Genomic DNA, 24,874 nt, shown 5'->3' with positions numbered 1-24,874 from the left:
CAAATATGCGAGCATAGTTGGGTGACCATATGTATAATTTATCTAAAATGGGTTAAAGGGAGTTAAAAAGCAAAAAAGTGTTAATAAAATTAAAGGGAGTTATTTTTTTGTAGAAAAATATGAAACTAATAATTAAGGGCCAAGGGAGTGACTACTCTCTTACCACTGAAGTTGTTTTAGATAGTTCCATATTTGAGATGTTGGTAATTTATTGAACGTATATTCAGCCCATTATTGAAAATCGTATCACTTATTTTGGAGATTGAATCAAATCGGGCCACCCTATTTAATCTTTTGGATTGTAGATGTTGGATTGAATTGGAGCACTGATTGCTTAGCTACTAAGAGTCCATGATTATCTTGTACTTTATTATTATATTGTATTCATCTTATTCTATCCTTGTTTAATAGGGATTGATATAGATCTTCTTATATAAACAAGTCTCGAAATATTCTATTTAATTGAGTGACTTTTATAAGATTCTATTTAATTTTGTGACTTGTATAGATTATTGTACTAGGAGAATTAAACACTTAATTTGTCATTGGGAGAAACTTTATTATATGAGTGCATATTGATAGTAAAGTCTATTGTGTTGTGGTTTTAATTATCGAATTCAAAAGGGAGTCAATTTAGCAGTGAGAGTATCATTTTTTAAGTTGTAAAGGTGAAGAAATTATTACAGTTGTGTGATAAATTAGGGTCACTTGTTGTAAGTGCTGAAGATAGTAGATAGTTCCCATTAAACTAGTCTTTGCAAACATAGAAAAACTAAATTATATAAACAACTCTTATATCTTCTGTTAGTTTACTGTTTTACTTTTAGCAATGAACGAGTGTCTACTTCCTTATCACTTTTTCACAGTTTGTAGCTTTTATTAAAGTAATTATTTTAAAGCTTTATTTCCTAATACAACAAATTCATGTTATTCATGTGGTAACATGACAACTTATATTTACAAAAAAACTTACGAAAACTTTACTGACACTAATAGCATAAAAATGACAAAAAGAACAGAAAACACTTACAGGATAAGTACTTTTAGTGAAATCTGAGAGTAATTGTCCTTTTTTGTCTGGTTATTGTTGATTAATTTAATTAAATCTTTATATTTTTCTAAGTTTTAGTTATCAACTAAACAATAGCTATTAAATTTATTAACTAAAATTATATAAATTTTTTATGAAAATTATATATCAATAGTAACCTAACATGAGATTATATATGTGATCATATATATTAATTGTATAAAATTTTGAAAATAATAAAGCTTAACTTAACAAATATAACTATTCAGTCAAAATTTTTTAACAAGACAAATATGTCAAATTCTGAAAACTACAAAACTTAAAAATATAAAGATAAAGTATGGGGATTAAATTAGTATTTTACGGATAATACTGGGGCTAATAATAAAAATTAAGGCTAAGTAGCTTAAACAATAAGGTCTTTAAAAAGTCGACAAGACTGACTTTATGGGGGAAACGGAAAGACTTGAATTGTGAATAATCAAAGAAGAAGGAGCGTCACTCGTTAGAAACCTCCTGAATCTTCCACTCGAAGTTGTGCTTGCAGATAGCATCTTCTACCTTCACATTATCTCATAATGGGAGGTATTAATATATATATATATATATAGCTTCTATTTATTATCATAAAGCCTTCATTGTCTAAACCCGTCTTCTGTTTTTTTTTTTTACTGAAATTTTGAGTGCAGGGGATAGTAAGTCTAAGCCTATGGATATTAATGGACAAGTAACGAAGGTCACATGGAGGATTGAGAACTTCTGCAGTATTAAATCCAAAAAGCTCTGCTCTGAAATTTTCACTGTTGATGGCAACAAATGGTAACTTGGATTTTTCTTCTTTTTGGTTATGTTTTAATTTGCTTTTTAACTCCCATGCATGACTTGGATTTGCGAACTTATTTGGCAGGCGACTTTGTATCTACCCAAAGGGCAACAATGTGGATTTTTTGTCAGTTTATTTAGTTGTTGCAGATTCAGTAATATGGCCTACCGGATGGAGTAGATATGCCTATTTCGGAATTGCAGTCATCGACCAATTCGATCGTGAAAATTCGGAAACACTAGGTATTTTGTTGCAGCAATGGCATTTCTATGACACACCAATCTCCCATTGTTCCCCGGTACCTCAGCTTGTTTGAGGCTTTGGGATGGTCAAAGATGTTACCTATGCCATTCCTTTTTCTTAGAATCTGTCATTATCTTGTTTACTCTACTGGTTGGTGATGATACACACTCTTGCTTTTAGCAGTCACTTCGAAAGAGTTCACGGAGAATGAGGCTGACTGGGGCTTCCCTTCAATCCTACCTCTTAGTGAGTTACACAACCCTACAAGAGGTTATCTCGTCAATGATACATGCTTAGTAGAAGCCTACGTTTTCACTGATAGGAATATTGGTTTTATTTCACATGAATTGATAGTCAAAACTGATACGGATAAACTTCAGACCAAGGAAGCTGATTGTGTTAAGGCAGCCATGTACAACCAGAAAACTACATCAACCAAACCAGTTGAAATCACTAATCCTTCGCCAACTTCACCTTCTTTCCAGATTATGGTAAGTCAGCTAAATTAGTTGGTAATTTTAATGCATTTATGTATCACTATGATTGCCTTTCCTCCATTTCAGGCTATTGAACCTGAGGAGCCTACTGAGGAAGATATGAACACGTTCTTCACTAGCTTAGAGTCTAAGCTTTGGAGCTCCAACACTACTTTTTCTCGAGAAGAAGCAAAGGAAGCACTGGCCAAAGTTGAGAAAGCCTTGAATATGACCCCGGTTAATTTTTACGATTCAGGGAAGCTTTCTCCACTTAAGCATGCATTCAAGATACTAGCTAGTTTTGATTGTTCCTCTACAATTGGGCAAAAAAACGAGTTGTTGGCCATGGAGGAGAGCTTGAAAGAACTAGCTGACCGAGCAGCGAAAGCATTGCAGGACAAGAATTGCCTTACTGAGAAGGAATCTATTAAGTTGACAATTACGCATAAATTGGATCGTAATCTAATCAGATATAAGGAGGTGGAATCAGAGGTAAAACAGGTAGAGAAAAAACTTGCTGCCCTCCATGTACAAGTTGAAGAAGCACAAAAGAAAAGGGAGAAAATGTTGGCTGAACGAAAGGAGATATTTAAAAGTTCCAAGGAAATGAAAATGGAGTTGCAAGCAGTGGAAAAGCAATGGGCAGAGTATGAGGTCAAGGCCAAGGTTGCTGAGAAGGAAGAGAATACTGTTTTGGCTGAATGGGGAAGAATGAAAGACTTCATCTCTTCCATTAAAGGAAAGATTTAGAAACTGTTGATGAAATGTTTTAGTATTGGTGTTTTAAGCAAAAGATTATATGCATATAAGTAGATCTCTGATGTAAACCATTAGAACAAGTTCATTTTCTCTTTTTTTTTTCCCCTTCGTCAAATTTCATTGAGTGAAATTAAGTGAAATTTAGTGATGAGAATCTCATTCTTCAATGTGCTAAGGTGAGGAAATTGTAGTGGGTGTGTGATAAATTAGAGTCACTTGTTATAACTGTCGAAGATAGTGAATATTTTATATTAAATTAGACTCAACAGATATAGAGAGACTAAATTGCATAAACAATTTTTGTGTATTTTGTTTGTTTATTGTTTTACTTTCAGCGGTGGAGTAACTTATATTTGCAAAACAACTTATGATAAGGTTAGTAACTAATTGCATAAAGATGGGAAAAAGAAAGATTGCATAAAAATGGCAAAAAAAAAGAAATAAAACACTTGCATGATAATTTACAAGTAAAATTTGAAAGTGATTAGAATGGTATTAGGGTTTGTAGATCTGGAGGAAAATTACTTTTCGTGAAATTTGAGAGTAATTTTTTTATCATTATTCTCTAATTTAATTATTTTTAATTTTTATATTTTTAAAATTTGAAGTTTCATCATGAATTAAATAGTAGCCATTAAATCTATTAATTAAAGAGAATAAATTATATTAAGATCATCTAAAAAGTATAGCTTTTAGGCACTAATAAAATAGTGTCACATCATTAAATTTTAAAGATAACAAAATATTATTACACATGAATAAATTTTATTAGGATGAGAATAAATTATATTAGGATCATCCTAAAAGTATAGTTTTTAGGCACCAATAAAATAGTATCACGTCATTAAATTTTAAAAATAACAAAGTATTATTATACACTCATCTATATCTAATATCTTCTCCAACTTAATTTAACTTTAATTAAATTATTTAAAATAATTAATTTTTAAAATTATAAACAAACATCTTTTATTTTTTTCACATTTTAATTATTTTGTTTTTTATAAGTTAATATTTTCTATTTTTGTGTAATTTTTTCATGTCATTCACATATAATTTTTGTAATTATTTTATCTTAAACCACAAACTCGAGATTCAGGATTTGGGTTTGAGATTTAAGGTTCAAGGTTTGGGTTTAAGTTTAAGATTTGGGTTCGAGATTCAAGGTTCAGGTTCAAAGTTTGAGGTTATCGGTTTGGGTTCAACAGTTTAGGGAGATTACAAGTTTGATGTTTAATATTTGAGTTTAGGGTGTAAGGGTTCAAGGTTTTAAGTTTTTGGTTTAGGGTTTGATATTCTAGATTCAGGAGAAAAAAAATTACCAAAATTATGTGTCAATGACATGAAAAAAACTGTTAAAATATTATTAAATAATTAAAAAGGGACCATGAAAAATGTGGTGGAAAGGGTTCATAAAATTACTTCTCTATGGACGAGTGTATAATAATAATAATTTCATGTCTTTAAAATTTGATGATGTGACAAAATTTTATTAGTGCATAAAAATCTTAGTTTTTAGAATCATCCTAATTTGAGTTATTCTATTAATTAAAATGAGATAATCTTTTTTATTAATGTTATATAAATAATAACTTAATATGATATAACATTTTTTTTTGAAGAAATTCGACTAGCTTTTATTAATATTCAAAAAAGAAACCCACATTGGATCACACCCTGGGCTTAGGCCTACCTGTTTTGATCAGTTTACTACTAAAGCAATACAAAATTCAAAAACATATTTGAAAAGTCAAAACCAAATATTATGCAAAAAGGAAATCAAAATAATTAATGCTAGTCGACTTAGTAACAGTTGGACTCCACTTTCCATAGTCTTTTCCCATCATCTGTCCCATCTGTTCCCTTGGTAGCCGTTTCATATCCTCATTACCTGCTACCCTCTACATTTCCTTCTTCACTTTGTATTCTTCAATCTGGTTCTCTGCTCCACCGTCCTTCTTAAAAATCGTCTCTCCCTCGTACCAGGTATGTTTCTTCCTTTTACTTTAACGCTTCTACTACAATCTTATGGGTGAAATCATTTTCTGTTCTGTTTAGAAACTAAAATCTGATATCTTCAAATCGATTAATCCTATTATGAATATCGTGAATAATCGCTCCTATGGTTGATTTATGTCTCTTAATGACTTTGCACTTCTTAATGATTGTTAGGGAATCCCCCATAACTGTCACAGAGGGGAGCTCCATTTTACTCCCTAATTTAACCGTCTGTAAACTCAAAAGGGCTTCAGTAACAAATGAAGAGTAAACATTCTGGTGTAAAACCGTCTTCGTCGCCATGAGTCGTCCGCCCCTGCCCCAGACCAGCAAGCCGGATGCCGACTTAAAATTCCTGCTATCAAAGGCTGCGTCGAACTGAATCGTCACTCTAGTTCCTCCCTCTTGCTACCTGTAACTGCTGCTCGGTTTTAAGGTACTTGTTTTCATCCTCAACCCTTCGAGTTCAGCTATGTAGTTTTAAACTTTGAGAGATAACTCCCTCCCTGTTTCTGTTTTCTGTTCATGTATGAATTTATTCCTTGAGTTCCAAATAAACCGCATGCCACAACATAAAATCTTACACTGCCCAGAGGTACTCATTCTGAAAACCCAGGTAATCCATTCCCAAAATCCTTAAATTGTACTTTCACTGATTCACAACAGATCTAATAATGGCCATATTTCACCTGTTGCAGGACAATACCTAAAGATGTGGGTGATGTCTTCTTCCCCCCTTCCACAGCGAGGACATGCCGCATCATTACTCACCCGTTTATGTTTTAAATTAGCTAGAGTAGGGATATAGTTCCAAAATATTCTCCATATTGTAATTGCTATCTTGGCAGGTAGTTGTAAATTCCATAGCTTACCATAGAAATCCTTTAGATTGGTCTGTATTAAATAAAAGTTAGGATCCCGGAACCCGACAATCATCCCATACAGATATTCTGGTTCCTCGTCCGACTCTCCAACACAACCCGTCCTGCAGCAATCGCTTAGCAGCCCAGACACTCTTCCAGGTAAGTGAAGGTAGGTTACCCAAACGAGCATTAAGAAAATCTGAATGCGGGAAGTATTTAGCTTTGAGAACCCTTGCTAATAACGAATTTGGATAAAAAAGAACTCTCCAACCTTGCTTTGCTAATAGCTTTGCTAATAGCACAATATTAAACTGGCAAAGATTGCGAAATCCGAGACGCCCTCCCTCTTTTAAATATCAAAGATTTCTCCACACACTCCAATGAATTCCTATTCTGCTAGGAATTTTTTGCCACCAAAATCTCGCTATAATGCTTTCTAATTCTAAACATAATGATTTCGGCAATAAAAAACAAGTCATTGAATAAGTAGAGATGGCTTGGAGAACGGCCTTTATAAATACTTCCTTACCCCTTTGAGATAAGTGTCTCGTACTCTAATTATCTCTTTATCCGATCTTTTAGATTCTAGAACGACGCCTTCTTCTTTCTTCCTACCATATTAGGCAACCCAAGATAACGCTCTGGGTCATTTGAACATCGAACCCCCAATACTCTTGCTACCTCGCCTTTTGCCTCCTCTGGTGTACTTTTACTGAAAAACACTATAGATTTGTCAAAGTTTACACATTGACCCAAGCAGCTTCTATACTCTCGTAGGATGCCCTTCAATATTCTGCCCCCTCTACCAGTCACCTCGCTAAACAAAATACAATCGTCAGCAAACAGCAAGTGCGAAATCTGTGGTCCACTTCTGCTAGTTTTAACACCTTTCAATAATCAATCTTTAGTTGCAAGGCGCATCAAACTAGATAAACCTTCCCTACATAATAGACAAAGGAATGGACTTAATGGGTCTCCTTGGAGAAGTCCCCGATCTGGTTTAAAGCTTTCTCCTGTATATCCATTAACTACAACCGAGTAGATTACAGAAGTTAAGCACTTCATAATAGTATCAACCTAGTTTCCAATAAACCCCATTTGAATTATTATATTTTTGATAAAGTTCCATTTGACCCTGTCTTATGCCTTGCTCATGTCGAGCCTCACAGCCATTAACCTCTTTTCCCCTGCCACTTCAGCTTGAGTGTGTGAAGAATTTCGTAAGCCAGCAATATATTGTCTGTTATCAATCTTTTTGGGACAAACGCACTTTGAGCTAGATCAATGCATTTCTCAATAATTTTCCTAAGCCGGTTGGCAATAATTTTTGCAAAGATTTTATAAATTACATTACAGAAGCTGATTGGCCTAAATTGTTTTATATCACACGGATTGGCTACTTTGGGGATAAGTACTATATGAGTGTGATTAACCTGGCTAAACTCCTTACTTTTGTTACAAATCTGTAAACAAAAATTAGTTACATCACTTCTAACCACGTGCCAGCACTTTTGATAAAATAAAGTCGAAAACCCATCTTCACCGGAGGATTTTGTAGGACCCAATACGAAAATAGCCTCTTGAATCTCTTTCGGGCTATACGGCACCGTAAGCCTTTGATTATCCTTCTTTGAAATGCATTTATCAATTCCTGACAGCAAATGATCACCATCCCCTCTCGCTTCAACCATAAAAAGATTTTGAAAATATGATCTTGCAATCCCTTCAGCATCTTTTAGTTTCTGAATGCAATTTCTTCTACGACGTTGTGTTGCATGGTTATGAAAAAAAGACGTGTTTCTATCTTTAATAATACGAGCTCTCTGTTTCCAATAATGTTCATCTTTATCAATTTCAAGATTCAGTTGAATCTGTGTCAATCGTTTTTGCCAGATTAGCATCGTCCGGATCAGCTTCAGCCAATTTTGACATCCTTGCAATTAGTAAATCTTTGCGCCATCATCTAGTGATTCGAACTCTATCCGCTCAGCCTGCTAAGCCTGACTTTAGAGTATCTAATTTTTCCAACAAATCTCCTGAAGACGCCAGCCAAATATTTCTAACCTCCTTTTCAAAAGATTCCTCTATAATCCACCAGGCTTCAAACTTAAACTATTTTTTATTCACCATTTTGTCAAATCTCCCCATATTAATTAAAAAGGGGCAATGATCAGAAAAAGAGTGAACAAGATGAGAAATCTTAACCTTTTTGAACAAATTTAACCACTCTCCATTTGCAACTCCTCTATCTAGTCGTTCTCGAATATTTGTTTCAGGTAAATTTCCCCTCTCTCATGTGAACCAGTTACCTGAGAACCCGACATCTGTCAACTGACATTCTGCCAATGCATTACGAAAACTTTCCATTCGCCTTTCGTCTCGTGGTAGTCTTTTCTTTTTTTCAAACCCATTCATGATTTCATTAAAATCTCGACACACCAACCAAGGGATTCCCTCTTCAGTATACAAATTCCTCAAGATAGCCTAAGAGTCCTCTTTATCGTGTGTATAAGGGGAACCATAAAATCTCATGAATCGCCATACACCTCTCATTTCACTATCATCTATTATAACATCAATATGTTTTATAGAAAAGCTTTGAAGTGTGACAGAAGTCTCGTTTCTCCAGGCCAAACATAACCCTCCTCTAGTACCCTCCAGATCAACTTTAATTCCATGTGAATAACCACACATAAAACGAACTTTCTCAATATAACTCTTGTATAACTCGGTATCTATAAAGAAGACTATTAGGGGATTCTGTGTCTTTAGCATGTGTCGAAGTCTGCGTACCGTCCATGAACTCCCCAATCCACGGACATTCCATCTTAAGATTTTCATTGCATTCGGTTGGCTTGCCTATTGGTAGCCGCCGATGATAGCTGGTTAACCTCCATCATTTTTCTGTTTCTTGCTACTGAGTTGCTAATCTCTCCCTTCTATACTGGTATCCCCAATTCTCCTCTAGCTCTCTTTTTCTCCTCCTCACAAATGGTTACCCCTTCTTCCAAATCATGCTCTATTTCAGTAAGCACTGGGACAGATATCAGTTTTTCCCCATACGACTTTAAGAATGCTGCATTACCTTCCAAACAAATTCCCAATACTGGATCGATGAATCGCCCACAGCCTTGATTTTTATGTCTAGCTATCCACGCAAAATTTTCTTCCATATAATCACCATCTTTTTTCCCCTTCATTCTCCCTTCGCCTTCTTCCCTTAGTGAAACACTGTTCATGGATAAAGCCCTTCTAGATTGAGCTTTCAGTGATAGATCTCATCCCAACTCAGCAACTTCCACACCCAATGCCATCTTTCCTTCACAATACGAATCATTATGACCCAAGCGTCTACAATAAAAACAAAATAAAGACAATCGCTCATACTTAAATTTCACATATGTGCAACTTCCTCGATACATGATCTGTTTTTTCCTTTTCAACGGGTGTCTAACATCAATCTGGACTCTTACTTGGATATAGTTTCTGTTTTCTTTCCCCAAATTCGATGCATCATATTCAAGAAAACTTCCAACAAAATTAACCAATTGCACTGCCAGACTTTCAGAGAATAGGCCAATAGGAACATCATGGATCTGTACCCAAAACGGCGTCAGAAATAACGGCACTTGTAAAGGATCCTCCCCCCACTGTACTACATGTAACATTAGTAGATGATTATTAAACATCTAAGGCGCCCCTTTCAAGACCCTTTCCATATCCATAACATGATAAAATTGGAACAAATAACGCCTATCTCCCAAATCCCGTATTTGAACACCCCGAACGGGATGCCAGAGATTGGCCATAGTACTTTTCATGGCTGGGAAATGAATGATACTAGCTATTAAAAAACAGCCCACTAACCTGAAAACCTCCTCCTCTCCATTTGGGATTAACTCATCTTGAATTTGTAATACTGCCTCTTTATCCTCATTCAGCGTTAGCCCCGCTAACCCAGTTTCCATTGATTGCAGGCGAAGGGAACTAACCAGAAAACAATCGTGTAGGTGCAGAAACAATATTGAATGACGTATCTGCCTCCTATCAGCCAAACAAACAAGAGAGCAAAACAAAAAAAAACCTAAAAATGTGCCAGAGCGGCAGAATTCTCGCGTGCTAGGGTAGTAGACCTTAAATAATAAATGGTTGAAAAAAAATTTGATATTACATATGTTATAATATATATTTGTTGTATAAAATTTAAAAAATAATAGAACTTGACAAATATAACTATTCCGTCAAAAAAAAGTTTTAACAAGTCTAAAATTTCAAATTTTGAAAAATTACATAAACTAAAAATTTAAAGCTAAAGTATAGGGACTACATTAGTAATTTATGGATAATATAGAGGCTAATAATAAAGTTTAACCGCTTAAAGGCTAAGTAGACGAAGCAATAAGGCCTTTAAAATGTCATCAAGACAGACTATATGGGAAAGTGAAAGACATTAATTGTGAATAGTCAAAGAAGGAGCGTCGCTCGTTAGAGACCCCCTGATTCTTCCACTCGAAGTTGTGCTTGCAGATAGAATCTTCTACCTCCACATTATCTCATAATGGAAGGTATTAATATATATATATATATATATATATATATAGCTTCTGTTTATAATCATGAAGCCTCCATTGTCTAAACCCCTGTCTTTTGTTTTTTTACTGAAAATTTGAGTGCAGGGTATAGGGACCTTAATCCTAGGGATGTTAATGGACAAGTAACGAAGGTCACATGGAGGATTGAGAACTTCTCCAGAATTAAAGACAAAAAGCTCTGCTCTGAAATTTTCACTGTTGATGGCAACAAATGGTAACTTGGATTTTTCTTCTTTTTGGTTATGTTTTAATTTGCTTTTTAACTCCCATGCATGACTTGGATTTACAAACTTATTTGGCAGGCGACTTATTATCTACCCAAGGGGGACCAAGGGGAAAAATGTGGGTTTTTGGTCTATTTTTTTCGCTGTTGCAGATTCAGCAACTTTGCCTTCCGGATGGAGTAGATATGCCCATTTCGGATTAGCAGTCATCGACCAATTCCATCGTGAAAATTCGAAAACACTAGGTATTTTGTTGCAGCAATGGCATTTCTATAACATAGACAAAGGAATAACATTTTACGGTTGTTCTTATTTAATGAGTAATGGTTATTTGATTCTAAAAAATTATTTATTTTCATACAAAAATTATCATAGTATAATCGGGGAAGGGTCATCCCTAGCTCTTAAGGGTGACTTCATGAACCAATTGTGTAATTCAGTTCTTTTTGTTATTTACTTGGTCCCTTCTTTGCACATACATACATACATACGTACATTCATACATAGAAACAGAAAAAATGTACTAGAATCGGACACTTTGAATTCATATTGGTCTTGTGTTGAAAGCAGGAATTGAATTCTATGAGAAGTAACCTCCCATTGTTCCCCAGTAGCTCAGCTTGTTTGAGGCTTTGGCATGGTTAAAACAGACAAATGCCAAACATGTTACCTATGCCATTCTTTTTTAAAGAATCTGTCATTAGTTTGTTTACTCAAGTGTTTGGTGATGATATATACTCTTGCTTTTGGCAGTCATTATGAAAGATTTCACGTGTAGTGTTACTAGTTGGGGCTTCCTTTCATTCTTACCTTTTTGTGAATTACACAACCCAACAAGAGGCTATCTCGTCAATGATACATGCTTAGTTGAAGCCTACGTTTTCACTGATAGGAAAATTGGTTTTATATCACATGAATTAATAGTCAAAACTGATGCGGATAAACTTAAGACTAAGGAAGCCGATTGTGTTAAGGCAGCCATGGACAACCAGAAAACTACATCAACCAAACCAGTTGAAATCACTAATCCTTCACCAACTTCACCTTCTTGCCAGATTATGGTAAGTCAGCTGAATTTGTTGGTAATGTTAATGCATTTATGTGTCACTATGATTGCCTTTCCACCATTTCAGGCTACTGAACCTGAGGAGCCTACTGAGGAAGATATGAACACATTCTTCACTAGCTTAGAGTCTAAGCTTTGGAGCTCCAACACTATTTTTTCTCGAGAAGAAGCAAAGGAAGCACTGGCTAAAGTAGAAAAAGGATTGAATATGGCCCCGGTTAATTTTTACGAGGCATGGAAGCTTTCTCCACTTAAGCATGCATTCAATATACTAGCTAGTTTTGATTGTTCCTCTACCACCCTTACATTGAGCAAAAAAAAGAGTTGTTGGGCATGGAGGAGAGCTTGAAAGAACTAGCTGACCGAGCAGCAAAAGCATTGCAGGACAAGAATTGCCTTACTGAGAAGGAATCTATTAAGTTGACGATTACACATAAATTGGATTGTAATCTAATCAGATATAAGGAGGTTGAATCTGAGGTTGTTGTCCTCCATGTACAAGTTGAAGAAGCACAAAAGAAAAGGGAGAACATGTTGGCTGAACGGAAGGAGATATTTAAAAGCTCCAAGAAAATGAAAATGGAGTTGGAAGCATTGGAAAAACATTGGGCTGAGTATGAGGTCAAAACCAAGGTTGCTGAGGAGGAAGAGAATATTGTTGAGGCTGAATGGGGAAGAATCAAAGACTTCATCTCTTCCATTAAAGGAAAGATTTAGAAACTTTGGATGAAACTTTGTAGTAATGGTGTTTTGTGCAAGACTTAATATTATATGCATCATTTTCTCTCCTTTCCCCTTTTTCTTATTTAAACTGAATGGAGGATATATAAATATACAATTTCCAGAAGCCTACAACATCATTATAATTTAATAGACAATGAATTTAATTATTTTTTATTTTATTCAATTTCATTTATGATTATATTATCCTTTTATTAAATAATTTAATTTTTTCAACACTTATTTTTTAGCAGTTTATTAAACATAAACTTAGGAATAAACTGAAAAACTAAGCTGAAGTTAGAATTTCATATATCTATCATATAAGAAATGTCATTATTTCAAAGCTCATGTTGAGATTTTTCTTTAGATCTATACCATATTTTTTTTATTCCGCTTGTCGGCAATGCGAGTGAAATTGAATGACAAAGTTGTTATTAAATTGATTTCGTTTCTGTTGTTGATAAAATTGAGTTCATTTACAAGAAAAAAAAAAAAGAGTCAAATAGATGATTTAGATGTCCTTTACAGAAAAAAAAAATGGATTTCGATACATGATCATTGTCCCTCTTGTTCATATCATTATACATCCACCTCCCTAAAATATTTGAAATCTTCAATGTTTTCTTTCTGCAAAAACAAACTACTTTAGTTAGAGAAGTATTGCCTAGGCACCTTATATACTTCAATAGAAGCTACTTTCAAAACAGAATATAACATCAAGTTCTGTGAGATTTAGTGTGAGGCCACGTAGTAAGTAAAAAGGATACTCCAACAACAAGATGATGGGCAACAAATCTAGAACTCACCCACCACAACCATTACCATTCGAATAAGTTCCAAGTCATCGAGTCTGAATAAATGATAAAATTTATTTTATTACAGACATTCTCATCCTATCGATGACATTTATACCACACATTACACATTCCATAATGATAATTATACAATTAGTCTAACACTTAACATCGTATTACACAAAACTCTTGTCTATAAATACCTTCCAGGACTCTCCAAAAATATCAAGCCTATACTTCACCAATTTACCTTACCTTCAGCTCTCAACCTTCATTCTTTACAATCTCCAACTCTTCACCTCAATAAAAATAAAGTGAACCGGTCTCCGTGATAATCACGGCCTTCTCCTCTATAATTGCTTATTGTATCATTATATCAACAAAATTTTTATTAAAAAAAAAAAAAAACACTACCCATTACATGCTCTCTTTCCCGTTCATCAGTAGGCTCTCCACACGTTTATCTCCTCCACCCAGGATTTGCTCTTTGCCAAGAGTTAAGAGTTGCTCATGGTCCATAGTTTTGACTTTATGCAGGATTTTTCCGATAGTCAATGATTTTGTCATTGCCTCCCATGGCTAGGATTTGTCTCGTTTATTACTGCTTGGCCCCATCTCTTCGTATATTTCACTTTCTCTCTCTTTTTCTTTTTTTTTTGTTTCTTTTTCTCATGCTCTTTTCTATGGATAATATAGAACCTTTTAGTCTCATTTAATTCTTAATAAATTACAGTTTAAACTCTAAAAAGGTTTCTAACACTAAAACGCTAATCACTATCAATCTTGACCCAAGAAAGGACACCTGTTGCCAAATTGCATCACATGTGTCGAGTTGCTCAAGCCAACTGGTTCCAAGCTTAGCTACCAGCTGAATGGGATTAGGGTTTATACATCTTGAGGGAAAATAACTTTTAGTGAATTGTAAGAGTAATTTTTTTGTTTAATCATTGTTTTATAATTTTTTTTCCTCATTTTTTTTAATTTTGAAAATTTAATCATTACTGGCCATTAAATTTAATAACTAAAATGAAAATTCTAGATATTATGCATGTGATAATATATATTTTTGTATACAATTTTATAGATAATATAATTTAATTTAATAAATTTAACAAGATTATCAAGTCAGAAAAAAATTATCAAGACTAAAATTTTAAAATTTGGAAAACTAAAAACTAAAATGTAAAGCTAAAGTATAAGGACTAAATTAGTAAATTAATATAATATAAGGGCTAATAACAAAATTTAACCGCTTAAAGGATAAGTAGCTTAAGCAATAAGGTCTTTGAAAAAGAAAAAAAGAATTGTTAAAAGTCAATAAGACTGACTTTATGGGAAACGAAAAGACTCGAATTGTCAATAATCAAAGGAGGAGCATCGCTCACTAGGAAAGGAAACCTTGAATCTTCCTCTCGAAGTTGTGCAGATAGCAACTTCTACCTCCACTTTATCTCATAATTTAAGGTATTAATATATATATATATAGATAATAGCTAGATAGCTTCTACTTATAATTATGAACCCTACATTTTGTTTTGCATTTCCAACTTCTCTAATCCAAGCCCTGTTTTTTTACTGAAAATTTGAGTGCAGTGGATTGTAAGTCTAAGCCTATGGATGTTAATGAACAAATAACGAAGGTGACATGGAAGATTGAAGTTTTGAGTGATGTTCATAGTAAGTCTATGGATGTTAATGGACAAGTAACGAAGGTCACATGGAGGATTGAGAACTTCTCCACTATTCAAGACAAGAAGCTTTGCTCTGAAAATTTCACTGTTGATGGCAACAAATGGTAACGTTGATTTTCTTTCTTTTCGGTTATGTTTTTTAATTTGCATTTTATGATTATGTCCCATGACTTGGATTAGCCAACTTATTTGGCAGGCGATTTATTATCTACCCCAAGGGGGACGCTGTGGATCATTTGTCAATTTATTTAGGTGTTGCAGATTCATCAACTTTGCCTGCTGGATGGATCAGATATGCCCATTTCGGATTAGCAGTGATCGACCAATTTGATCGTGAACTTTCCATTACGGGAGGTATTTTTTTGTTAAATCAATAACATCTCTTTAGAACAAAGGATCAGCATTTTTATGGTTGTTCTTAGTTAATGAGTGTACAAAACACATCTAATCACTATGGGTAATAGGTATTTGATTCTAATTTATTTGTTTTCATACAAAGATGGTTATAGTATACTGAATGCTAGCTCTTAAGGGTGACTACATGAACCAATTATATAATTCAATTCTTTTTGTTATTTATCTTGGGTCACTTCTTCGTTAAAGCTTTAGGAAAACGAAGTTACTTATAATTTGGTTTCCTGATTGTTCTTGATCAAAATCCCTTGTTCAGCTTCATTTTTTGTTTTGGGTATTTTGCCTTTATCTGCTTTGGGGGCTGAGCATTCATTTTGTAAGCCTCTCCACCTGTGCCTGGCACGGTGGTGATGATAGACACTCTTCAATGACTCAAGTGGTTGGTGATGATAGACACTCTTGCTGCTTTTGGCAGTCACTACACATGTGTTCAATGTGAATGCGGATAATTGGGGCTTCCCTTCATTCTTACCTCTTACTGAATTACGCAACCCTGAAAGAGGTTATCTCGTCAATGATGCATGCTTGGTTGAAGCCTACGTTTTCACTGATAGGAGTATTGGATTTATTTCACACGAATTGATAGTCAAAACTGATTCGGATAAACTTAAGACCAAGGAATCTGATTGTGTTAAGGCAGCCATGGACAACCAGAGAACTACATCAACCAAAGCAGTTGAAATCACTAATCCTTCACCAACTCCACCTTATTGCCAGATTATGGTAAGTCAGCTAACTTAGTTGGTAATATTAATGCATTTATGTATCAGTATGATTTCCATTCCACCATTTCAGGCTATTGAACCTGAGGAGCCTACTGAGGAAGATATGAACACATTCTTCACCAGCTTAGAGTCTAAGCTTTGGAGCTTCAACACTATTTTTTCTCGAGAAGAAGCAAAGGAAGCACTGGCTAAAGTAGAAAAAGCCTTGAATATGACCCCGGTTAATTTTTACGATTCAGGGAAGCTTTCTCCACTTAAGCATGCATTCAAGATACTAGCTAGTTTTGATTGTTCCTCTACCACCCTTACAATGGAGCAAAAAAAAGAGTTGTTGGCCATGGAGGAGAGCTTGAAAGAACTAGCTGACCGAGCAGCGAAAGCATTGCAGGACAAGAATTTCCTTACTGAGAAGGAATCTATTAAGTTGACAATTACGCATAAATTGGATCGTAATGTAATCAGATATAAGGAGGTGGAATCAGAGGTGAAACAGGTAGAGAAAAAACTAGCTGCCCTCCATGTACAAGTTGAAGAAGCACAAAAGGAAAGGGAGAATATGTTGGCTGAACGGAAGGAGATATTTAAAAGTTCCAAGGAAATGAAAATGGAGTTGGAAGCATTGGAAAAGCAATGGGCAGAGTATGAGGCCATGGCCAAGGTTGCCGAGGAGGAAGAGAGTATTGTTTTGGCTGAATGGGGAAGAATCAAAGATTTCATCTCTTCCATTAAAGGAAAGATTTAGAAACTATGGAGGAAATTTTGTAGTAATGGTGTTTTGTGCAAGACTTTATATTATATGCATACATCCTTGATTCATTTTCTCTCCTTAAATTGAATGAAGGATATATAAATATAGAACTTTCAGAAGTCTACAATAACATTAGCATCTAACAAGTTAATACTGAAATCAACATTTTTAAAATCATTATATGTTAGTAACCTGTATTAAAAAAAATCATATATTATGTTGTATATGGTATTATCAAGTCTGGACTTTTACCATAATGTTACTAATGGATGAATAGTTCTTTACTTATATTATATATGCACAATAAGGTAGGAATAACACTTCAGGCGTTACTAGAATGATACAATGAAATTTAAACAATTAAATACTAAGCCTATACTTCACCAATTTTCCTTACCTTCAGCTTTCAACCTTCATTCTTTACAATCTCCAACTCTTCAACAGAATAAAAATAAAGTGAACCGGTCTCCGTGATAATCACGGTCTTCTCTAGGGGTGAGTATTCGATCGAGTCGAGTCGAATTGAGTCAAAAATTTTCGAGTTAGTCGAGTTGACAAATCCTATTTTAGCAACCAAACTCAATTTGAAATTTTTTCGAATCGAATCGAATCAAGTCAAAAAATTTCGAGTCAAATCGAGTCGAGTTAACGAATCCTATTATTTATATTTAATGTTGTGTTTAGATAGACCGATTATTTAACTGGTAGATAAAGTACAAGATTATTTAACTACACGAATAATATAATGATTTAGTCTTTTAACTTAATGAGTAAACATTTATCAAAACGACGTAGTTTTAGCTTTTAACTTAATTATTTTAAATTTTAACTTTTAATAAAGTAAACGTTTATCAAAACTATGTAGTTTTGTCTTTTTTTATTCGGATTTTCAGATAACTCGAATTGTGTAATTCATATTCGAGTTAAACCGAAAAACTTAATCTTTTATTCGAGTTAATCTGAATAACTTGATTAACTCAAATAACTCGAACTATTTAATTTAAAATTTAAATTTTTTATCGAATCTTTCGAATCGAATCAGATTTTACTCACCCCTAGTCCTCTGCTTTATAATTGCTTATTGTATCATTATATCAACAAATTTTTTATTAAAAAAAAAAAAAACACACTACCCATTGCATGCTCTCTTTCCCGTTCGTCAGTAGGCTCTCCACATGATTATCTCCTCAACCCAGGATTTGCTCTTTGCCAAGAGCTAAGAGTTGCTCATGGTCCATAGTTTTGACTTTATGCAGGATTTTTCCGACAGTTAATGATTTTGTCATTGCCTCCCATGGCTAGGATTTGTCTCGTTTATTACTAATTGGCCCCATCTCTTCTTGTATTTCATTTTCTATCTTCCTTTTTTTTTTTTCTTTCTTTTTCTCATGCTCTTTTCTAAGGATAATATAGAACCTTTTAATCTCATTTAATTCTTAATAAATTACAGTTTAAACTCTAAAAAGGTTTCTAACACTAAAACGCTAATCACTATCAATCTTGACCCAAGAAAGGACACCTGTTGCCAAATTGCAGCACATGTGTCGAGTTGCTCAAGCCAGCTGGTTCCATGTTTACCTACAGCTGAATGGGATTAGGGTTTATACATCTTGAGGAAAAATAACTTTTAGTGAATTGTAAGAGTAATTTTTTTGTTTAATCATTGTTTTATAATTTAATTTTTCCTTTTTTTAATTTTGAAAATTTAATCATTACTAGCCATTAAATTTAATAAGTAAAATGACAATTTTTATGAGTATTTATATATAAATAATAATCTAGATATTAAGTATGTGATAATATATATTTGTTGTATAAAATTTTGAAAATAATAGAATTTAATTTAATAAATTTAACAAGATTATCAAGTCGAGAAAAATTATCAAGACTAAAATTTTACAATTTGGAAAACTAAAAAGTAAAAATGTAAAACTAAAGTATAAGGACTAAATTAGTAATTTAAGATAAAATAAGGACTAATAATAAAATTTAACCGCTTAAAGGCTAAGTAGCTTAAGCAATAAGGTCTTTGAAAAAGGAAAAAAGAATTGTTAAAGTCAATAAGACTAAAAACGAAAAGACTCGAATTGTCAATAATCAAAGGAGGAACATCGCTCGTTAGGAAAGGAAACCTTGAATCTTCCTCTCGACGTTGTGCAGATAGCATCTTCTACCTCCACTTTATCTCATAATGGAAGGTATTAATATATATATATATATATATATATAGCTAGATAGCTTCTACTTAAAATTATGAACCTACTATTATGGAATGGTTCCATTTTCATATTTCCTATTTTTGTTATTACTATTATTTTTCTTGTTCTGAACACTGCGTTTATTTCTACTTTCATTTTAGTTATACGGTGCGTTTTTGTATTAGTTAAATGATAAGTTTAGTCTATTAGTGTAAGGCAGTTATTTGCTTCGATTTAAAACTGGTAATTGAAGGCCAGAAAACGGTTATGAATTTTTTGAATTAGAAATTTCAGAACTCTCTCTTTTCTTCTCCCCTCGACTTCTTCTCTTTTTCTCTCTATTTTGTTGCTTCAGATTCTCTCCATAGCAAAGGTATCAGAGCTTCTCGATCCTCATGATTGTGGAAGAAGTGACGACCAAGGTGCAGAAAGAGCTTGGTATGATGCAAGGGGAACTTGCTCAGCTGCAAGTTAAGGATTGACGCGAGGTTGAAGGATTTCCAAGAGGGACTTAAGTCGGAAGTCCGGTCAGAGATACGATCTGAGCTTAGATCTGAGCTTCATTTGTTGTTTGAGCAGTATTTTGGGCAGGTTCCTCCTGTTCTAGTTACTGGGTTGGCGTCGAGAAAGGGAAGGGAATTTTAGGTTCTCCTTCTGGGTTTTTTGCGAAAGAACGTCTCATAGTGTCTTCGATGCCAGATTTGGGACACTCGAGTATGTCTTCACGTGGAGGTACAGTCGAAACTGTAAATACTTCCTTTCGAGTTGACTGTTCGCGTTTTGATGGTGAGAATTTTGAAGCCGAAAGTGTCCGTGATCATTCTAAGATTAGGGTGGTCATGTTACATTTAGAGGGCATTAAACTGGCATCACTTCTTTGTACAGAGGTATGAAGGGTTACATCAGTTAACTTGGGAGCTGTATGCTAGGAAGATTAGGGAGCGTTTTGGTTTTGACTTTTTTCTCGATCCCATGACTGAGTTAGTAACTCTCAAGTAACATGGATCCGGTGATCAGTTTCGTGATGGATTTTTGAGTTTGTTAAATCAGTTAAGCTTGCCTGAATCTTATGCTTTGAGTATATTCATCAGTAATTTGAAGCCGAAAATTGGGCAGTATCTCAGGCTGTTTAAACCTCAATCGTTGATGGAAGGTTACAACCTAGCTAGGCAGGTTGAAAATATTGTGTGTGGACCATCAAAGAAGGGGTTTAGTACTGGCAGTGGCTTTAGTTCATCGCGACCTTTATTTCTTACTTTACGAGTACAACAAGGAATGGGGAGTTCGCCTTCAACAGGGGGTCGGTGCAAGGTAACACGGGACAAAGAATTCCATCTAAGTCTTTGTCCCAAGCAGAATTGGATGATAGACAAAAGAAGGGCCTTTGTTTTTGGTGTGGTTCGAAATACTTTCCACGCCATAAGTGTTCTAAGTCCCAAATGTATCAACTTGTTATTGAACCAATGTAGGAACAAGGATCTGATGTTAAAAGTCCATCATCTGAAGGGTCTTCGGATTATCTTGAACCATCGGACTTAATGGATCCGATTTCGGAGAGTCCCGTGTTGTCGTTGTATGCTTTGTAGGGTTTACAAGGACCTAATACCATGCGTTCCTCAGCTGTTATTGACCACACTGAAGTAGTTGTGTTGGTGGATTCTGGGAGTACACACAATTTTGTCGACTTAAGGTGGATAAAAGGCTGAATTTAGTGGTGGAGCTGAGTAGTACTTTGCGAGTAATGGTAGGAAATGGGGTTCGACTATCTACTCAAGGATTATGTAGAACAGTTTCATGAGAGACGTAGGGTTATCAGATTACTACTGATTTTCTAATTTTGTCAGTAAAAGGGTTTGATTTGGTGCTTGGCATTCAGTGGCTGTTATCCCTTAGTCCAATTGTGTGGAATTTTTCCAGTTTGACCATGCAATTTAAACACATGGAACAGGACTGTGTGTTGTAAGGTATTGTACCAGGCTCACTTCAGATTGTTTCCAGTAACCAACTTGCTAAGTGCTTAAGTTTGGTCGATAATGGCCCGTGTCCGATGTTACTGACTTCTTGTGATCAGACTAATCTTACAATGCAACTAGCTCAGCTTCCACTTGATTTGGAAGGTCTTCTTGCTAACTTTGAAGACATCTTCCAACTTCCTATAGGTTTACCACCAAACCGATTGCAGGATCATCGAATTCCCTTGATGGATGAGTCCAAGGTTGTCAAAGTGCGACCTTATCGATATCCAGCAGTTCAAAAAATAGAAATAGAGAAGTTGATACAAAAAATGTTAGATGCGGGCATAATTCGGGATAGCAACAGTCCATTCGCATCTCTATGGTGATGGTCAAAAAGAAGGATGGCAGTTGGCGGTTGTGTGTGGGCTATAGGCAACTTAACAAATTGACAGTCAAAGATAAATTTCCTATTCCAATCATTGAGGAGCTTCTAGATGAAATGGGGCAAGCACAATTTTTCTCCAAATTGGATTTGCGTTCGGGCAACCACCAGATTCGAATGTATGAGCAAGATGTGTACAAAACAACTTTTAAAACTCATACGGGTCATTATGAATTCTTGGTCATGCCATTTGGCCTGACCAATGCTCCATCGAGCTTCCAGTCTTTGATGAATTCGATATTTCGGTCCTGTTTGAGAAAGTTTTTCTTGTTTTCTTTGATGACATACTCGTTTATTCACAAAGGTGGGCTGATCATTTAGTCCATTTGCAATAGGTGCTTCAAGTGTTGCGGTCTAACCAGCTCTATGCTAAGAAGTCCAAGTGTATTTTTGGTGCTACACAGGTTGAATACCTTGGCCACGTGATTTCTCAAGGAGTGGTTAGCATGGATCGTACCAAAGTGGATGGTGTGTTAGATTGGTCTCCACTGACATCAGTCAATGAGTTGCGAGGGTTTTTGGGACTCTCCGGGTACTACAAACGCTTTCTTCGAGGTTATGGTCTGTTGGTTAAGCCCCTTACTGTTTTGCTAAAAAATGATGTACCATGGCAATAGATAGTGCAGGAACAAATTGCTTTCGATCAGCTCAAGAAGGTCGTTTGTCAGGCCCCGGTTCTTGCATTACCAAATTTTCAAGAACCCTTTTGTGTGGAAACCGATGCTAGTGGTCAAGGGGTTGGGGCTGTTTTGCAACAAAATGGCCGGCCAATAGCATACTTCAGTAAGGCATTGGGAGTTAAGTATTAGGCCTTGTCCATCTATGACAAGGAAATGCTTGCGGTCTTGCTTGCGGTGAAGAAATGACATTCTTATTTGGTCGGCCAACATTTCTTTATCAAAACAAATCACCAGAGCTTAAAGTTTCTTTCTGAACAACAAGCAATCACACCTTATCAATAAAAGTGGGTTTTTTTTTTTTTGTTTCTGTATTAGTTATGTTTTAATAACATATATAATTTTTTTGTGTTGAATTATAATTATTAGCATGTTTTATTTAGTTGAACTGGACGAATTAGTTGAATTGTATAATCAATGACTTGATTGATTTGATTAGTAGTTCAAAAATCTTGTTTATAATATTTCATTTTAGTATATACATTGGTTCACTATATGTTCCATTTGTTATGTTTAATTTGCTATTATGCTATCAATTAATGCTTTAATTGATTGTATAATTATATATAATGATTTATAATTTAAACTCACGCTAAATTGTTATAAACTTTCTTCATTTTCTTTACCTCTAGGGTAACATAGAAAATTAAGACTCAAAATAGCATCGAAGGAACCTGGAATTAGCAGTTTTCATTAAAGCTTTTTATAATCATTTTATTTGTGGGTTGTAATTATTAATTATTTTGCTGCCCTTAGATTATAGGTTTAAAATTATTTAAGATATTTATGTTTAGCATGATATTTAATTAAAAATCTGATAATTGCATGCTAGATGGTTTAGACAATTAACATTCGTCATAAAAAGTTTTTCACAGTTTTTCAAAATACTTAAAATTTTTGATAAAATCTTTTCTCAAAAATTACAACCGTCTTTTAAAACGCCATCATAATAATATTGTAATTGAATTATTAAGTAAAATCGATTTTAAATAATAAATTTTTTCTAAAAATGGAAGAGCGATTTCCTTATAAATCAATGCAAATAAAAGAATGACTTTACAATATTACTTTGGAAATCGAATTTAACGTTTTCAACTTAAACTAAGTTGGAGGTGTTACAGTCCACAACATTGAGATTATGCAACAATATTAGTGCCTATTCAGTTAAATTGATGCTTTCTTTTCTTGTTCTTTATAATTTTTATATGCTAGTAATTTGTATTACAATGATTTTGAGACATTGTTGCAATCATATCATATTTGTGTTAGTTTTTATTATCTACTTTATGTTGTATTTTACTTATTTTTCTGTGTCATGTACTTATGTTTTAATATTATTTTATGTTCGTATTTTTTTAATAACTGACGTTTAATTTAATATTATTTTATGTTCGTATTTTTTAGTAACTGACGTTTAATTTAATATTTTTATCTATCTATTTATAAAATATCAACTCTAAAATTGCAAATTGTGAAAAACACTTGTATCCTTAATAATTTTAATTAACTATTTTATCTTATTTTCATTAATATCAAATAATAATATTTTTATTTTTATTCTCGTTAATAGAAAAGTCGTTATTAAAGTAAAAGTCCATTAATTAATTATTAAAATAGAATACTTTATCTAAATATTTTGATTAAATTAAATACCAATAATATTTATATTTTAAATTAAAATTATTAATTTTTGTTAAAGGTTGAATTTTTAAAAATATTTATGTGAATCAAATAAACTGTTTTAAAACAAGTAAATTATCAAATCAAGTTTATCATATTAATTATTTTGTTTTCAAATTGTTTTCAAATATTTATATAGTATTTATGTTTTTAACTTGAAATTTAGTTATATTGTCAACAAAATTTCAAAATGGCGGTTTTATTTTTTTACTTTAACCCAAATAAATTTATCCGACTTCGCTGGACTTAAATTTCATTTCACTTGATTCGGTACAAAAAATATTTCAAATTTAATTAAGATGATAAAATGAGACTTGTCAACTTGACTAACTCGAAATTGTTTAAATCATTTCAATCGAGTGCTCAACCTTTTTTAGTGAATTAAACAACTTTTTATTGTTTTCTAATTTGCACATATTTTTATTTCACAAAAATTATTTTTAAAATTTTCAACCAAATATGTTTCTTTAATGTTTTCAAATTTCTAAGAAAATGAAAATGAAACTGTCTGCCATCTTTGGCAAGAGGTTAGGGTTTTTCGCTATTTGTGTTAGGTTGCTTTGTGTTTTTTGTTGGTTTTGTTTTATTGTGAGTCGGCCCCTCTGTTTGATTGAGATCTACACCTGCAAAGAATGGAAAACGATATGGATCAACTTTCAATAAATTAAGATATGGATCAACTTTCAATAAATGAAGAAGAAGACGAAGTTTTTCAAATACAACCAGATCTGCGCAGAGAAGGAACGGGGGAGA

General features: G+C 33.9%; 3 protein-coding genes and 2 long non-coding RNA genes across 11 annotated transcripts; 4 read left to right on the top strand and 1 right to left on the bottom strand.

Annotated features, from left to right (window-relative positions):
• Window positions 1-1,920: 1,920 nt before the first annotated feature.
• Window positions 1,921-3,485, top strand: LOC108488118 (uncharacterized). The gene is made up of 4 exons (XM_053019654.1): window positions 1,921-2,095; window positions 2,280-2,342; window positions 2,451-2,587; window positions 2,660-3,485. Exons 3-4 carry the CDS (start codon window positions 2,507-2,509, stop codon window positions 3,320-3,322), a joined length of 744 nt encoding a protein of 247 aa, XP_052875614.1. The 5' UTR covers window positions 1,921-2,095; window positions 2,280-2,342; window positions 2,451-2,506; the 3' UTR covers window positions 3,323-3,485.
• Window positions 3,486-5,098: 1,613 nt separating this feature from the next.
• On the top strand, window positions 5,099-12,921 carry LOC108489172 (ubiquitin C-terminal hydrolase 12-like). Of its 5 annotated transcripts, XM_053019651.1 has the most exons (9): window positions 5,100-5,317; window positions 5,504-5,765; window positions 5,877-5,945; window positions 6,028-6,351; window positions 10,170-10,757; window positions 10,869-10,998; window positions 11,087-11,253; window positions 11,762-12,069; window positions 12,142-12,921. In XM_053019651.1, exons 5-9 carry the CDS (start codon window positions 10,751-10,753, stop codon window positions 12,421-12,423), a joined length of 894 nt encoding a protein of 297 aa, XP_052875611.1. In that variant the 5' UTR covers window positions 5,100-5,317; window positions 5,504-5,765; window positions 5,877-5,945; window positions 6,028-6,351; window positions 10,170-10,750; the 3' UTR covers window positions 12,424-12,921. The 5 variants fall into 5 exon arrangements, with proteins under 5 accessions (XP_052875612.1, XP_052875611.1, XP_052875613.1 ...); XM_053019653.1 differs by having other exon boundaries at window positions 5,504-5,945; window positions 11,933-12,069; XM_053019650.1 differs by having other exon boundaries at window positions 5,504-5,945.
• Window positions 12,922-13,225: 304 nt separating this feature from the next.
• LOC128281442 (uncharacterized) lies at window positions 13,226-14,470 on the bottom strand. The gene is made up of 2 exons (XR_008271654.1): window positions 13,847-14,470; window positions 13,226-13,424 (listed from the first exon to the last, which is right to left on the bottom strand). It is a non-coding gene; the product is annotated as an uncharacterized LOC128281442 (long non-coding RNA).
• A 414-nt stretch (window positions 14,471-14,884) lies between these two features.
• On the top strand, window positions 14,885-17,299 carry LOC108489171 (MATH domain and coiled-coil domain-containing protein At3g58270-like). Of its 2 annotated transcripts, XM_017793496.2 has the most exons (5): window positions 14,885-15,055; window positions 15,185-15,386; window positions 15,479-15,636; window positions 16,112-16,419; window positions 16,492-17,299. In XM_017793496.2, the coding sequence occupies exons 2-5, from the start codon at window positions 15,205-15,207 to the stop codon at window positions 17,161-17,163; spliced, it is 1,320 nt and encodes a 439-aa protein (XP_017648985.1). In that variant the 5' UTR covers window positions 14,885-15,055; window positions 15,185-15,204; the 3' UTR covers window positions 17,164-17,299. The 2 variants fall into 2 exon arrangements, with proteins under 2 accessions (XP_017648985.1, XP_052875609.1); XM_053019649.1 differs by lacking the exon at window positions 14,885-15,055 and having other exon boundaries at window positions 15,237-15,386; window positions 15,544-15,636.
• A 1,907-nt stretch (window positions 17,300-19,206) lies between these two features.
• LOC128281440 (uncharacterized) lies at window positions 19,207-22,891 on the top strand. Of its 2 annotated transcripts, XR_008271652.1 has the most exons (3): window positions 19,207-19,367; window positions 19,723-20,099; window positions 20,253-22,891. It is a non-coding gene; the product is annotated as an uncharacterized LOC128281440 (long non-coding RNA). The 2 variants fall into 2 exon arrangements; XR_008271651.1 differs by having other exon boundaries at window positions 19,723-22,891.
• Window positions 22,892-24,874: the final 1,983 nt, after the last annotated feature.

Source organism: Gossypium arboreum, chromosome 10 (genome assembly GCF_025698485.1).
Source record: "Gossypium arboreum isolate Shixiya-1 chromosome 10, ASM2569848v2, whole genome shotgun sequence".
In the NCBI taxonomy this organism is placed as follows: domain Eukaryota; kingdom Viridiplantae; phylum Streptophyta; class Magnoliopsida; order Malvales; family Malvaceae; genus Gossypium; species Gossypium arboreum.
The sequence above is the reverse complement of the archived record's forward strand: the minus strand, read 5'-3'. Positions and strand labels throughout refer to the sequence as shown.

What these genes read in the sequence shown, in the direction of transcription:
- LOC108489172 (XM_053019652.1), top strand. An exon ending in TGAAAATTCGAAAACACTAG is followed by an intron (nt 11,254 to 11,761) that starts GTATTTTGTTGC and finishes TGCTTTTGGCAG; the next exon opens with TCATTATGAAAGATTTCACG. An exon ending in CACCTTCTTGCCAGATTATG is followed by an intron (nt 12,070 to 12,141) that starts GTAAGTCAGCTG and finishes CCACCATTTCAG; the next exon opens with GCTACTGAACCTGAGGAGCC.
- LOC108488118 (XM_053019654.1), top strand. Translation starts at nt 2,507, where the DNA reads ATGTACAACCAGAAAACTACATCAACCAAACCAGTTGAAATCACTAAT. An exon ending in CACCTTCTTTCCAGATTATG is followed by an intron (nt 2,588 to 2,659) that starts GTAAGTCAGCTA and finishes CCTCCATTTCAG; the next exon opens with GCTATTGAACCTGAGGAGCC.
- LOC108489171 (XM_017793496.2), top strand. Translation starts at nt 15,205, where the DNA reads ATGGATGTTAATGAACAAATAACGAAGGTGACATGGAAGATTGAAGTT. An exon ending in ACTGTTGATGGCAACAAATG is followed by an intron (nt 15,387 to 15,478) that starts GTAACGTTGATT and finishes CTTATTTGGCAG; the next exon opens with GCGATTTATTATCTACCCCA. An exon ending in TGAACTTTCCATTACGGGAG is followed by an intron (nt 15,637 to 16,111) that starts GTATTTTTTTGT and finishes TGCTTTTGGCAG; the next exon opens with TCACTACACATGTGTTCAAT.